This window comes from Melanerpes formicivorus, unplaced genomic scaffold (genome assembly GCF_026170545.1).
Source record: "Melanerpes formicivorus ecotype bairdi unplaced genomic scaffold, bMelFor1.0.p_v2 SCAF_2, whole genome shotgun sequence".
NCBI classification, from domain to species: domain Eukaryota; kingdom Metazoa; phylum Chordata; class Aves; order Piciformes; family Picidae; genus Melanerpes; species Melanerpes formicivorus.
Window position 1 is genome coordinate 41462648 of NW_027142354.1, and position 15414 is coordinate 41478061.

General features: G+C 50.2%; 1 protein-coding gene across 3 annotated transcripts in view; it reads left to right on the forward strand.

Annotated features, from left to right (window-relative positions):
- Positions 1 to 10468, forward strand: part of SHROOM1 (shroom family member 1) — a 51351-nt gene extending 40883 nt beyond the window's left edge. For all 3 annotated transcript variants that reach the window (XM_068157853.1, XM_068157860.1, XM_068157868.1), the window contains exons 3-7: positions 933 to 1003; positions 2734 to 3309; positions 5072 to 5222; positions 7340 to 7612; positions 9729 to 10468. In XM_068157853.1, the coding sequence (XP_068013954.1) occupies positions 933 to 1003; positions 2734 to 3309; positions 5072 to 5222; positions 7340 to 7612; positions 9729 to 9983 (1326 nt within the window). In that variant the 3' untranslated portion in view covers positions 9984 to 10468. The remainder of the gene's footprint in view (positions 1 to 932; positions 1004 to 2733; positions 3310 to 5071; positions 5223 to 7339; positions 7613 to 9728) is intronic.
- Positions 10469 to 15414: the final 4946 nt, after the last annotated feature.

Genomic DNA, 15414 nt, shown 5'->3' on the forward strand with positions numbered 1-15414 from the left:
CCAGAGAAGGAGACTCCACAACCTCTCTGGGCAGCCTGCACCAGGGTTCCAGGGCTCTCACACCAAACAAGTTTCTCCTCCTTTTCAGATGGAACCTCCTGGCTTCCATTTTGTGCCCATTGCCCCTTGTCCTATGATTGGGCACCACTGACAAGAGTCTGGCCCCAGCCTCTTGCCCCCCACCCTTTATCTCTTGCTGGGTATTGATCAGCTCCCCTCTGGGGTTGCTCTTCTCCAGGCTCAACACCCCCAGGGCTCTCAGCCTTTGCTCCTCATAGAGATGCTCCAGGCCCCTTAGCATCTTTGGAGCTTCCAATGGACTCTCTCCAGTATCTCCCTGTCTCTTTACTCAGAAGTCACATTGTAGAGGACATGTGGTGTGTGCAGGATGATGCTGTTTGGGTTTCAAGAGGTGCTGCTGCTAGCTACAGCCACCCAGAAAAGATTGTTATGGAGAGATTGCTATAAATGACCAATGCTTTTGGCTCCTGAATTTGAAGGACAGTAGCTGTCAATATTGTTATCAAGGAGAATAAAGAGGATAAAAGGGTGAGAAAACAAATAACCTGATTTACCACTGAAATTGCCCAACTGAAGAGGCTGAAAAACTTCATCCAGTGCTGGCTGCTTTCTGAATCATTAAGAGAGTAGAGGATAGATTTTGTTGTCAGCTGTTCTTGGTTGTCTAGTTACAAAACCAAAACCAAACCAACAGATGGATTCAACCCAGGAAGAGCACAGTAGGAATTCCATCAACAGAAAGAGACAGTTAAACTAAAACCAAACCTCTCAAAACCCGAAACCCACTAACCCTGGTGAACCTCCTCAGATCTAGAGCTGGCTTTTGTGTCTGGAGATGACAAGGAGAGGAGGCAAGCAGCTGTCTCCTCTGAAAATTGTTGCTTGTCCCAGTGTTCTGTTTTCATTTCCAGGACACTCATGGATGTGCTGGGGGTCCGGCAGCACCACCTCGGCATTGTGAGAGTTGTCACAGCACCCCCAGGTAAGGCTGAGCCCAGCTAGTGCCTGTGCCCAAGGTGTGTGAACTCCAGCTCTGCTGCTGTGGTGATGGGACAAAGGGCAATGGTTTGAAACTAGAACTGGGCAGATTTAGACTGGATATTAGGAAGAAGTTCTTTTTACAAGGGCTCGTAGTGATAGGGTGAGGGGCAATGGCTTTGAGCTGGAAGAAGGGAGCTTGAGGCTGGAGAAATTCTTCACAGTGAGGGTGGTGAGACACTGGAACAGGGTGCCCAGGGAAGCTGTGGTTGCCCCCTCCCTGGAAGTGTTTAAGACTAGGCTGGATGAGACTTTGAGCAACCTGGGCTAGTGGGAGGTGGCCCTGGCCCTGGCAGGGGGGTTGGAACTAGATGGATCTTTAAGGTCCCTTCCAACTCAAGCCATTCTATTATGTCCTTGTGTCCTGGGATCCTTCCTTGTCTGTATGGGAATATTCATCTGCTCAGCTATGTGTTTAATTTGGGGACAGTTTAAAATGATAGAGAAGGGCAATGAAGCTGGGGAAGGGTCTGGAGAACAGGGCTGGTGAGGAGCAGCTGAGGGAACTGGGGGTGTTCAGCCTGGAGGAAGGAGGCTGAGGGGAGACCTCGTTGCTCTCGACAACTCTCTGAAAGGAGGTTGGAGTGAGGCCGGGGTTTGGTCTCTACTCCCAAAGAGCATGCAACAGGACAAGAGGAAATGGCCTCAGGTTGCACCAGGGCAGGTTTAGATCGGACTTAAGGATAAGTTTCTCTACAGAAGGAGTGGTCAAGTTCTGGGACAGGCTGCCTAGGGAGGTGTAGAGTCGCCATCGCCGGAGGTGCTGCGGGTATGGTGGATTGGGCTGAAGGCTGGACACAGAGGTCTTTTCCAACCTTAACGATCCCGTGTGGCAAACGCAGCCTGTCCCCGAGCTGCTGTGCCTGCAGCGGCTGCTCTCCTGCCGATCTTTGAGATCACAGCTCCCTCGTCTGAGCTCTGCTGAGAACGGCATCTGCAGCAGCTCGGATCTGCTCAGCCTTCACAATGCGGGGTGGAACGGGGGCTTTTGAGGGCGTTGGGGTTTTGTTTGTGGTTGTTTCCTTCAAAGACAAAGAAAATATTGCACCCTTTACACCACACCTGGCAAGAAAGTGAGTTTCTTATCTGTTTTGTTTGTTTGAGGAGCCTCAGGGGAGAAAAACGTTGCAACTGTCTCAACAAAGCAGTGATGCTGACACTTGTGTAAGCATAGAATTTCCACTTGCAGTCACCCGTGATATTTCCAGAGACATTGTCCATTTCCCATGGTATTCCCACAGAAATTAGCCATTCCCCCTGATATTTCCATGGCTACTATCCATTTCCATGATATTCCACAGGTTAACAGATTGCATTGGGCTGGAAGGGACCCTCAAAGGTCATCTTGTCCAACCCCCCCTGCAGTTAGCTGGGACACCTCCAATTTGATTAGGCTGCCCAGAGGGAACACCAAGATGGATATTTCCATGGATATTCTCCATTTCCCATGATATTTCCAAGTATATTCTCCATTTCCCATGACACTTCCACAGATATTATCCATTTGCTGTGATATTTCCATTTTCCAGGTGATTTGCTTAGCCCATTAGCTGCTGCTACCCCCTTTAATGGGAAGAGGAAGCTGGAAAACTAATGATGATTGTAGCAGCTTAGGGAGCAAAACCATTGCAGAGGAAGTATCTCAGGTAAAAGGAAATCTCCTCTTTCATACAGTTTCCATGATCCTGAGAGAGGTGGGTGTGAGAACCATGGCTCTAAAGATGATGACACAGCTGGACATGGATGTTGTCAGGATATGAAGGAGCTGACTCCTCAAAGCCCTATACCTACCCCAAGAAGTGGAAGCAAGGATGATGCTCAGGCGGAGGAGGAAGGCAGGAGGAAACCACCGCACAGCAATGCTCTAATGAAGTGCCCAGAGCATCAGCCTGCAGCTCCTCAGGAGCAAGTATCCTCCTGCCACACAGTGTTGACTCACCAAGGAGACAAAGCCACAGCCAAAGGTTTGGCTGCAAAGGACACTTTCATGCAGAGCAGCCAAGATGATCTTCTCCCTGCCAGAGAGACAGCTCTGCCCAAGGGGAGGCTGCAGTCTCCTGAAGACCAGCGGTACGAAGAGCTTGCCATGGAGATCATTGCCAAAGACAGTTCTCTGGTTGATATTCTCATGCCTCACCCTGTTAGAAGCACTGCTCTAGACCTGCTGGAGGGTCTGTTTCCTGTGAGTGTTTCTATGCTGAGCAGACCACGCAGGAGCAAGGGAGACCTCCAGCACCGGCAGGAGAACGAGTAAGTAGACAACACCAATATTATCGAGTGTTGGAAACTCTTTTAGTGGATGAATAGTGTGCATGTACTTGTAGTATGATGGTCAGGGATTGGACTTGATGATATTTGAGGTCTTTTCCAACCAAAGCATAGCATCAATAAGGTTGGAATCATGGAGTTGCTTGGACTTGATGATCTCTGAGGCCTTTTCCAACCAAAGCATAGCATCAATAAGGTTAGAAAAGACCTCAAAGATCATCAAGTCCAAGCAACTCCATGATTCTATGACCTGAGCATATTGTTTGATTCTTGTTTCATCAGCAAAAGATTTTAACTTTCTGGGTCACATCTCAAGAAGTATCTGAGGCTGTGGATATATGATGGAAGAAATGTGGCTCAGTGAGACCTTATTAAAAGGGACTGTGAAAAACAGCGTTCAGCTTTGGGGGCCTCACTCCAAGAAGGGCATTGAGGGGCTTGAGTGGGTCCAGAGAAAGGCCATGAAGCTGGTGAAGGGTCTGGAGAACAGGGCTGGTGAGGAGCAGCTGAGGGAAATGGGGGTGTTTAGTCTGGACAAGTGGAGGCTGAGAGAAGACCTCTTTATTAGAATAAACCTTTATTAGAATAAACCAAACCAGGTTGGAAGAGACCTTCAAGATCATCGTGTCCAACCCATCAACCAATCCAACCCACCCAAACAGCTAACCCATGGCACCAAGCACCCCATCAAGTCTCCTCCTGAACACCTTCAATGATGGCGACTCCACCACCTCCCCGGGCAACCCATTCCAATGGGCAATCACTCTCTCTGTATAGAACTTCTTCCTAATATCCAACCTGAACCTCCCCTGGTGCAGCCTGAGACTGTGTCCTCTTGTTCTGGTACTGGCTGCCTGGGAGAAGAGACCATCATCCGCCTGTCTACAACCTCCCTTCAGGTAGTTGTAGAGAGTGATAAGGTCACCCCTGAGTCTCCTCTTCTCCAGGCTGAGCAACCCCAGCTCCCTCAGCCTCTCCTCATAGGGCTTGTGTTCCAAGCCCCTCACCAACTTTGTTGCTCTTCTCTGGACTCGTTCCAGCAAGTCAACCTCCTTCCTAAACTGAGGGGCCCAGAACTGGACACAGGACTCAAGGTGTGGCCTAACCAGTGCAGTGTACAGGGGCAGAATGACCTCCCTGCTCCTGCTGGCCACACTGTTCCTGATGCAGGCCAGGATGCCATTGGCCCTCTTGGCTGCCTGGGCACACTGCAGGCTCATGTTCAGCCTACCATCGACCTCATTGCTGTCTACAGCTCCCTGAAAGGAGGTTGGAGCCATGGGGGGGGAGTTGGTCTCTCATCCCAAAGAACAAGTGTCCTGACAAGAGGAAACGCCCTCAAGTTGCTCCAGGGGAGGTTTAGGTTGGACATTGAGGAAGGATTTCTTCCCCAAAAGGGTTGCCAAGACCTTGAACAGGATGCCCAGGGCAGTGGTGGAGTCCTCATCCCTGGAGGGGTTTCAAAGCCATGAGATGTGGCACTGAGGGACATGGTTTAGTGGTGGACGTATCAGTCTTAGGTTAATGGTTGGACTTAATGGTCATGAAGATCTTTTCCAACCTTATTGATTCATGCAGCACCAGGCTGTAAGTATTTTGCTCTGTATCTTGCCAAACAAATTAGAGAAGTTGCTGCTGGGAGAGGAGAGAGATTCTGAACCCAAGGTGGATAAATAAAGCCATGGACACAATGTCTGAGAAGAAAACTCTGTTTGCCCAGGTTGTTTATTTTCTGTCCCAATAGCCAGAAAAGCCATGGAGATGCACCAGAAGAGTGTCCTGAATCTGAACATGATGCCAAGCAAAGGAACCAAGATTCTACCTCCAAGGGAAACCAAGACCTGACAAGCAGCACAGACAGCACAAATGACCTAGAAGACATCACAGCTAAGAAAGTAGGTAGATGACCATCTGAGGAACTGCTGGTTCTTCACCATGACAAAGAAGCTATTAGCTTAGGCATATGGTCCAAGAGTTGTGTGCAGGGAGAAGTTAGGTTATGGGCAAACCTGATCTTAAGGTCTCTTCCAACCAGCTGATTCTGTGATAGGTTACACAGAATGATAGAGGTTGGAAGTGACCTCTGAAGACCACCAAATCCAACCTCCCTGCCAGGGCAGGATCATCTAAAGCAGATCACCCTGGGGAAGCATCACCCAGAAATGACCAAGTTGCCACCAGCAGCTCTCAGCTAACTGCATTCAACTGCATCTACTTGGACATCTTACTGTGCATATTTCTATTCATGACTTCTACCCCAATAATCATATTTCACAGATAACTTGGAGCCCATTTTTGCTAACAGATGAAGTCCTGGCAGCTTGGGATATTGACGATAAGAGGTGGTATTTAAATCCTGTGTGGTAGCTGACCTCAGTGCCCTCGAATTTCTGTAGGCCCAAGAACCAGAGGTAGCTTGGATGTAGCTGGACTGCAGTGGAAGTCTTGCAGCTAGGAAGGGCAATGTGTAGCTTTGAACAACTAAATATTATGTTTTCTCTGTAGAAACCTGGCCCTGCTCTGTCTCAGGCAATGACAATCTGCCCTCTTGAAGCTCCTTCTCCTAGCTAGATTTAGGCTGGACATTAGGACCAGCCAGATTTGGATTGCACATCAGGAAGAAATTCTTCACCATGAGGCTGGTGAGGCCCTGGAACAGCTTGCCCAGAGAAGCTGTGGAGGTTCCAAGCCTTGCAGCCTTCAATGCCAGGTTGGATGAAGCCATGCAAGCTGGTTTAGTAGGTGGTGTCCCTGCCCAAGGCACAGGGTTGAAACTAGATGATCTCCAAGGTCCATTCCAACCCAAACCAGTCCATGATTCTTTGAGCATGTGGTGATATTATTCATGGCCAGGTGCATGACCACATGTTCATGATCTAAGTGCTGCTCCTGGTCATAGAGGCATTGGCTGATCTCCACAGGAACTGATGGGGGTCTTCTCCTGCTCTGCTCTTGCAGCACTTTTCTAGATCAGCTTTTCCATACCAAACTACCCAGGCTCTGTGGCTTTTGGAATCATAGAATTGTTAGAGTTGAAAGGGACCTCAAGGATGATCCAGTTCCATCTCCCCTGCTGTGGGCAGGGACACCTCACACCACATCAGGTTGCTCACAACCACATCCAGCCTGGCCTTCAAAACCTCCAGGGCTGAGACTTCAACCACCTCCCTGGGCAACCTGTTCCATTGTCTCACCACCCTCATACTGAAGAACCTCTTCCTAACATCCAAGCTGAATCTACCTACTTCTATTTTTGCTCCATTCTCCCCAGTCCTGTCAGCCTGACACCCTAAAAAATCCCTTCCCAGCTTTCTTGGAGCCCCCTTCAGATACTGGAAGGCCACAAGAAGGTCGCCTCAGAGCTTTCTCTTCTCCTGAACAACCCCAACTCTCTCAGTCTGTCTCCAGAGCAGAGCAGCTCCAGCCCTCTGCCCATCCTTGTGGCCCTTCTCTGGACACCTTCCAGCACCTCCAGATCCTTCCTGTAACAGGGGCTCCAGAACTGGACACAGTGCTCCAGGTGTGGTCTCACCAGCGTGGAGTATCAGCCATGGAGCTGACCCTTTCTGGGTGTGTTATAACCACAGCTCCACTCAGTTCTTGCACAGGTTGATAACAGAGCTGTGACTTCACCACGCTCATGCCTTGGAGCACAACCATGTGTAATCACCTTGTAATCTTTATTGCAGTCCACTCCTGGCTGCTTGGAAGCTCTCTGAGCTGGGGATTATATCACCAGTTAAGGTGATTACCAGTAATTTGCTTTTCAGAGTTTTAAGTACAGCTTAGAAAACTCTTTCTTTCTTTTTCTCCCCTGTGTTTGTTTTTGGGTTTTTGTTGTTTTGTTGTTGTTGTTGGGGGGGGGGGGGTTGTTTGTTTGTTTGATAGAGCTTTAAATGATTTTAAAACTCCAAATTTTGGCAAAGAACACCTGAAGAAAATGCACCCCCTAGAAAGGATTCTTTGGGGGCAGTAACAGCTTTCTGCGGCTTGCTTTCTTTTCCCTTTGCAGCAGGAACTCATCTCCTGCCTCCAATCCAAGCTGCAGAGGCTGTGGGAGGAGAGGGAGCTCGTCCTTTCTGATGTCCAGGAGTGCTCCAAGCAAGGTGAGGAGCTGGAGGCGATGGTGAGGGCCATCTGCAAGCCCAACGAGTTCGAGCGCTACATGATGTTCATCGGGGACCTGGAGAAGGTGGTGAGCCTCTTGCTCTGCCTGTCCACCCGCCTGGCCAGAGTCCAAAATGCCATGAGGAGGATTGATGGCAACACAGACGCTGAGGAGAAGGTGAGTGATGAGCCAGCAGGGTATTTCATTTGGTTTAGCTCACCTCTTTGCAGGTGAGGCTCTCCTCCCTGCTTCTGTCTGACAGCTCTGGACAAGAGGTGTACATTATACCTGAGTCCCAGCCAGCTGGCCCAGCAGGTGCCTAGTGCCACACTGCAGGCTGTGTCTCCATGGCCAAAGCAGACTGGACTACAGTGGTGGCCTTTCAGGATTTAAAGGAGCCAGTAAGAAAGCTGGAGACAGATTTTTGAGCAGGGCCTGTTGTGACAGGATGAGGGGGGATGGTTTGAAACTACAAGAGATTCAGAATGGAGAGAAGGAAGAAATTTTTGATACTGAGGGTGGTGAGACCCTGTCCCAGGTTGCCCAGAGAGGTGGGAGATGCCCCATCCCTGGAACCATTCCAGGTCAGGTTGTATGAGGGTCTGAACTAACTGCTCAAGTTGCAGATGTCCCTGGGGACTGCAGGGGTTGGACTAAATGAGCTTGAAAGGACTTTTCCCACTGAAACTGTGCTATGATTCCATGATTCCTTGAGTCTGGTGAAGACCACAGGTTCAGTGTTAGACAACAGAAGTTCAGAAGGAGCTCAATAGCTGGGTGCTGAGATGGCAGTAGAACCCTGAGAGGGTCCAAGGCAGAAAAGGGGGTCACTGGACCCTTTGGCTACTCATAGAATCAGATAATTGTTCTGGTAGAGAAAGACCTCTGAAATCTTTGAATCCAGTCATCAAGCCCAACACTATGGCCATTAAACCATGTCCCCAAGTGCCATGGCCACACATTTCTTGAAGACCTCCAGGGATGGGGACTCCACTAGTGCCCTGGGCAACCCACTAGTGCCCTGGGCAACCCATTCCAAGGTTACTGTTAGTGCAGAGGTCGCCATCATTTTATCCTGCCACTGACACTCTGGCCACACACGTGTGCCCTAAAGAGCATCTCAGAATACAGAATTTGCCAGGTTGGAAAAGACCTTTGAGATCACAGAGTCTGACCTATCCCCCAACACCATCTAATCAACTAGACCATGGCACTAAGTGCCTCATCCAGTCTCTTCTTAAACACTTCCAGTGATGGTGACTCCACCACCTCCCTGGGCAGCCCATTCCGATGGCCAATCTGTCCTAACATCCAGCCTAAACCTCCCCTGGGGCAGCTTGAGACTGTGTGCTCTTGTTGGGTCACAGGTTGCCTGGGAGAAGAGACCAATCCCCATGCAGATGGGTAAAAGATACTTCAAAATTACCAGATTAAGTGTATTGATTTTTGTTTCGTTTGTTTTTTCTTCTTTTTTTCTGGAGAGTAGCACAGGAGAAGTGAGCCTTGGTGGGATTTGCTGGGTGTCTTTACCTTGCAAACCACAGGAATGAGTAATTCAATCGAGAGAAAACTCCTCTGGAGCACAGAGCCCACAAGCGGAAGTCATTAAACTAAATGGCTTGTGGCTTCCAAATGAAGATGTAGAGTCTGGCAGGACCAAGGAGTTTATAGATTTGTAGATTCATAGAATGGTTTGGGTTGGAAGGGACCTTAAAAATCATCCAGTTCCAACACTCCTGCCATGGGCAGGGACACCTCCCACCAGCCCAGGTTGCTCAAGGCCTCATCTAGCCTGGCCTCGAACACCTCCAGGGAAGGAACATCCACAACCTCCCTGGGCAACCTGTTCCAGTGTCTCACCACCCTCACTCTAAAGAATTTCTTCCTAATCTCCAGGCTAAACCTGCCCTCCACAAGCCTAAACCCACTGTTCCTCATCCTGTCACTACAAACCTTTGTAAAAAGTTCCCCTCCAGGTTTCTTGTAGCCCCTTCCAGGTACTGCAGGGCTGCTCTAAGGTCTCCCCAGAGCCTTCTCTTCTCCAGTCTGAACAGCCCCAGTTCTCTCAGCCTATCCCTATAGGGGAGGTTCTCCAGCCCTCTGATCATCTTCATGGCCTCCTCTGGACCCATTCCAACAATTCCATGTCCCACTTTTGTGTTGAGTGGACGAGAACTCTAGGTGAGGTCTCACGAGAGCAGAGCAGAGGCGGAGAAGCCCTTCCCTCATCCTTCTGGTCAGACTGCTTTGGGTGCAGCCCAGTTCTCACAGCTTTGCTTTTTCTGCCCCACAGCAATCACTGGCTGAACGGCACAAGCTCCTCTCCAGGCAACGAGAAGATGCCAAAGACCTGAAGGAGAACCTGGACCGCAGGGAGAGAGTTGTCTCTGGGATCCTGGCCAAGTACCTGACGGATCAGCAGCTGCAGGACTACCGCCGCTTTGTGCAAGTCAAGACCTCCTTGCTGATCGAACAGAAGGACCTGGAGGAGCAGATCAAATTTTTTGAGGAACAATTAGAACACCTTGAGCAAAGCATCCCCCTCTGATCCCCACCAGTGTTTGCACCATCTTTGTACACAGCACTGTTTGTGACCCACCCTGGGAAACGGGCAGCCGCTCGCTGCCTTTGGTGAATTCCTGCGACCCTGGGCATGGCTTGGTGAGTTCCTGCCGTCCTGAGAGCGCCACAAGTGCTTGGATGCTCCAGGGATGCCCTAGGCACATACTGGACAACCCTTCCCCTTTGGATGGGCCAACTGACAGCATCCTACAGCGGGCAGCAGACCGCAGTTTGCAACGACTGATCCAGGATGTGTTGCTCCTGTTTACTCAGTGCCTATTTCCCCTTCTGGTTGTCTGTCCATCTGTTTCCAGATTGACACAATCAATCTCAATAAAAGAAGGCCAGAAATAGTTTCCTCTTGTGGGTGGGCTGAATGTCTGAAGTGAAAATGAAAAATGGCCTGGGTGTTCAAATGTAATTTGGAGGTTGCAGGAAGCCATGGGAAACATTATGGATGGTTCTGGTGAAACTCCTTGGTTCTCCTGTTTGTGTGGTGCAGCAAAAGGACTCTGGAAGGGAGGGAAAGAATGCTTTCCTTTCTTGGCAGGTGTCATCCATAAGTCTCTCCAGGCTCTCTATGGTCCTGGTAGGATATTGAGGTTGTAGTGAGGTGAGGGCCAGTCTCTCCTCTCTAGTATCAGGTGATAGAATGAGAGGAAACACCCTCAAATTGCACCAGGGGAGGTGTAGGTTGGAGATTAGGAACAATTTCTCTCCTTCAAGAGTGGTCAGGGATTGAAACAGGCTGCCCAGGAAGGTGGTGGAGTCCCCATCCCTGGAGGTGTTTGAGAAATGTGTTGGCATGGCACTTGGGAACAGGGTTTAGCGGCCAGGGTGGTGTTAGGTCAGTGCTTGGACTGGATGACCTTAGAGGTCTTTTCCAACCAAAGCAATTCTATGGTTCTGTGGCAGGCTGCTCAGGAGTGGGTCTTTAGAGGTCAGAAAAATGAGTGGTCCTCGTGGGTATCACAAAGAGCTGGTCGATGAGGAAGGCAGCTGAAATGAACACTTGTAGGCGTGAGAAACTCTGAACTTATCCCTGCAGAGCCATTTCCAAAGTCCTTGCTATGCTTTTGAAGTGTTTATTTTTCCAGCAGCACCTCCAGGGGCTTGTTTTGAGGTAGTTTTCAAGTGCCAGCGTGCACAGGGAGTGCTGAACGTGGGGGGAATGCTCTGCTGCAGCGTAAGGTGGGTGGGATGAGTGGAGGAGATTATTCAGCTTGAGTGAAGCTTTATATAAATCCCTGGAGGGAAAAAAAAAGTCTTGAAAAACTCCTGTTGTGTGTTGAGTCAAAGCAGTGGTGGTGTTGAATTGAAAATCTGAGTCTGGCTGGTTAGTTTGTGTTGAAGCACTGCGGAATATTCAGGCTGAGCTCCACAGCCAGGCCTTGCCTGAGGTGTGGGTGCTAATTGAACTCAGGCTTCTCCCACGGGCAAGACAATTGTTCCAGGGTGTTGGGTTTTACCAAGGAATGTTGTGCTAGTGGTGTGTGTCTCCTGACTAAGTGTCATCTCTGCTGAAAGCAGCTGTCCTATTCCTGAGGCATCTTCTCCCTTGGGATTGGCTGTTTTCCCCAACCATGCAGCATGGGGACCTGGGGCAGGTTTAAGCTGATGGGTTGGGTTTCATAGAAGCACAGAATTGTTTTGGTTGGGAAAGACCTCTAAGATCATCCAGTCCAACCACCAACCCAACACCACCACTGCCATTGAACCACGTCCCAAGTGCCATGGCCACATGTTTCCTGACTATCTCCAGGGATGCTGACTCCACCAGCTCCCTGGGCAGCCTGTTCCAATCCCTGACCACTCTTCCAGCAAAGAAGTCATTTCTAATCTCCAACCTAAATCTCCCCTGGCACAATTCCAGGCTGTTTCCTCTCATTCTCTCCCTTGATGCCAGGGAGAAGAGAGAAGGAAGAAGAGGTGTTCAAGTGGCATATGGACCTGGTAATTAGAGACATGGTTTAGTGTTGACCCTTCAGTGCTGGGTTGAAGGTTGGACTGAATCATCTTGGAGGTCTCATCCAACCAGACTGATTCTGTGACCCCCACCTGGCTCCAACCTACTCACCAACAGCTGATGCCCAGAGCCACACTTCCAGGGGCTCCAGGGCCTTGGCAGTTCACCAGAGCTGAGAGCTGCTGAGTTGCTTCTTACTCGAAGTCAGGTGTATGTTGGGGGAATGTCAGGAATGAAGGAGCTCCCTGCTCTTACCCCTCAGGGAGAACAGGCAGGAAATCCCCGCTGCTGGCAGCAGTCAGCAGTCTCCTGTTGCAGCCTGCAGGAATGACACTTGAGCATCCCAGGTAGGAGGTAATGTGACCCCATCAGCATCAGAGGACTGCTATCAGTGAGCTGTCTGTGTGAACTAATTACAGACTCACAGCATGGTGGGGGTTGGGAGGGACCTCTGGAGATCATGGACTCCAACCCTCCTACCAGAGCAGGATCATCCACAGCAGGTTGCACAGGATGGTGCCCAGGTGGGTTTGGAATGACTCCAGAGAATCCACCACCTCTCTGGGCAGCCTGTTCCAGTGCTCCACCACCTTCAAAGTAGAAAAGTTTCTCCTCATGTGCAGATGGAACTTCCTATGCTCAAGTTTGTGCCTGTTACCTCTTGTCCTGGCACTGAGCACCACTGGAAAAACACTGACCTCATCCTCCTGCCACAAACCCTGTAAGTATTTCTAACCATTGATAAGATCAGTCTTCTCTTCTCCAGGCTAAACCGCCCCAGGTCCTTCAACCTTTCCTCACAAGACAGATGTTCCAGTGCCCTCATCATCTTTGTAGCCCTTTGCTGTATCCTCTCAAGTAATTCCCTGTTCTTCTTGAACTGGGGGTGCCAGAACTGGACCCAGTACTCCACAGCCACATCCAGGAGAGCTCAAAATAGCAATGCTGAGGAGAAGGCAGAAGGTGAAACAAGCAAAACGCAGGAGCCCAGATCTCCTCCATGGGGTGGGGAGGCTGGGGGGAGGCTGGTGGGACTCCAGGAATGAGGTCTGCTAACTCATTCACAGTGAGGGTGGTGAGACACTGGAACAGGTTGACCAGGGAGGCTGTGGATGCCCCCTCCCTGGAGGTGTTCAAGGGCAGCTGGGATGAGGCCCTGAGCAACCTGGGCTGGTAGGAGGTGTCCCTGCCTATGGTGGGGGGGTGGAAGTGGATGACATTTAAGCTCCCTTCCAACCCAACCCATTCCATGAATCTATGAATCTGGCCATCCACACACAAGCAGTGTGGGGGAAGAATCTGCAGCAGCTTATGTTCTGCTAAGGAAAAGCTGGTGGGCTTGATTTTAAGATCAAAAGATGCCTTTTCTTGTCTGGGGCCAGAGAGATGAGCAAGTGCCCCAGGTGAGGGGCAGGGTGAGTGGCCAGCAGGAGCAGACAGGGAGGGCATCACTCCAGCTGACAGCATCTGGGCAGCATTGCAGGGATTTCAGCCACAGCAGCTCATTTGGGATCTGATTGAACATCCACTGCCATGTGTGGGAGTCACTGCTGGAGCAGGAGCTGCTGGCTCAGCCTCTTGGGCACTAAGTGGAAGAATTTAATGTGGATTTTTAAAGCCCAGTCTGGTTTCCTTTGCTGTGGGACTTCTGCATGTGGAGCTAATTGAGGAGTGGAGGGGTTAAAGTCAATGTGCTCTGTGAAAGATCTCTTTGGTGCTTGCAAGAGCTGAGTTTAATAAGTAGAAGGATGTTCTCTCAGCTTTGGGAATTCATGGCAACCAGCTGAATAATGCTTTAAAAATAACCCTCAGCAGCATTGCCAAGCTGATCTTCTGTGCCTGGAGGGAGCCCACAAAGACATGAAAGAATAATCAGCTGGAGGAACCCTGCAGCCCCAGGGTGGCACAGAAAGCACTCATGGAGCAGAGCCTGGATTTCACTGATAAAGGGAGAGAGGCATTAAAAGGTATCAGAGATCCTCTAAAATGTTACATGGAAGCTGAGTCATCTCATAGATGAATGCACAGGGAGAAAATATGGGCTGAAAGAGACACTGCTGAAGAGGTGCATAACCAGCTAGAGGTCTTTCTAATGGCCTTCAGCCCGTGATGTAAGAACCTCAAGAAGGAAACTCTTGGGAAGGAACCTCTCCCAAGACTCCAACCCCATGCCAGCTGCTGATGGGATGGCTGGCGGCTCCAGCAGCCCTGTCTGTGATTCAGCTGCTCCCTGTTGAGCATGAGATCAGTGTCACCTGGTGTCACAGTGGGAAGCACAAGCTGGTGGATGGAGACAAAGAAGTCTGAGTGATTGTCACTGATGGGTAGAAGGCTGGACCAGAGTGTGGGGGTGAATGGACAGCCCCTGTACACTGCACTGGTTAGGCCACACCTCGAGTACTGTGTCCAGTTCTGGGCCCCTCAGTTTAGGAAGGAGGTTGACTTGCTGGAACGAGTCCAGAGAAGAGCAACAAAGTTGGTGAGGGGTTTGGAACACAAGCCCTATGAGGAGAGGCTGAGGGAGCTGGGGCTGCTTAGCCTGGAGAAGAGGAGACTCAGGGGTGACCTTATCACTCTCTACAACTACCTGAAGGGAGGTTGTAGACAGGCTGATGATGGTCTCTTCTCCCAGGCACCCAGTACCAGAACAAGAGGACACAGTTTCAGGCTGCGCCAGGGGAGGTTCAGGTTGGATGTTAGGAAGAAGTTCTATACAGAAAGAGTGATTGCCCATTGGAATGGGTTGCCCGGGGAGGTGGTGGAGTCGCCGTCATTGAAGGTGTTCAGAAGGAGACTTGATGGGGTGCTTGGTGCCATGGGTTAGCTGTTTGGGTGGGTTGGATTGGTTGATGGGTTGGACACGATGATCTTGAAGGTCTCTTCCAACCTGGTTTGGTTTATTCTAATAAAGTTTATTCTAATAAAGCTGCTTGGAGAGGAAAGAGCTGGTCCAGCCCTGAGCTGACCTGAGCTTGGAGCAGAGCTGTTGTGCTTTGCTGCAAGGGAGGAAACCTTCTCAGGAGAGTGCTGGAAGAAAATACAACACAAAAAAGCATGGTGAGAAAGGGTTTGTACCACTGCAGTTCATCATTGTGACCATATTGGTGATCCTTACTGGTGTGGCCATGCTGAGACCATCTGTCTCACCTAGGAGAGGTTGGCCAGCAGTGCTGCTGATGACAGACAACATGTTCTCACCACTGTGCTCTGTCAGAGCCCCACAGGAGCCTAAACACCTCCATATTTCTGTGCCACAGGAGGGTTTTCCATCTGCTCCCCACCACATCTGCACACTCTAGAAATGTTGAAACTATTCTATGTGGCTCAGTTGGTAGCACATAAGACCCTTAACAGGAAGGGTGTGAGTTCAAGCCTGCAGTGGGCAGGAGCGTTCTCTCTGGGCAGCAATGTCCTTTCTCTGCCCAGGGAGGGAGGTGGTGGAGTCACCATC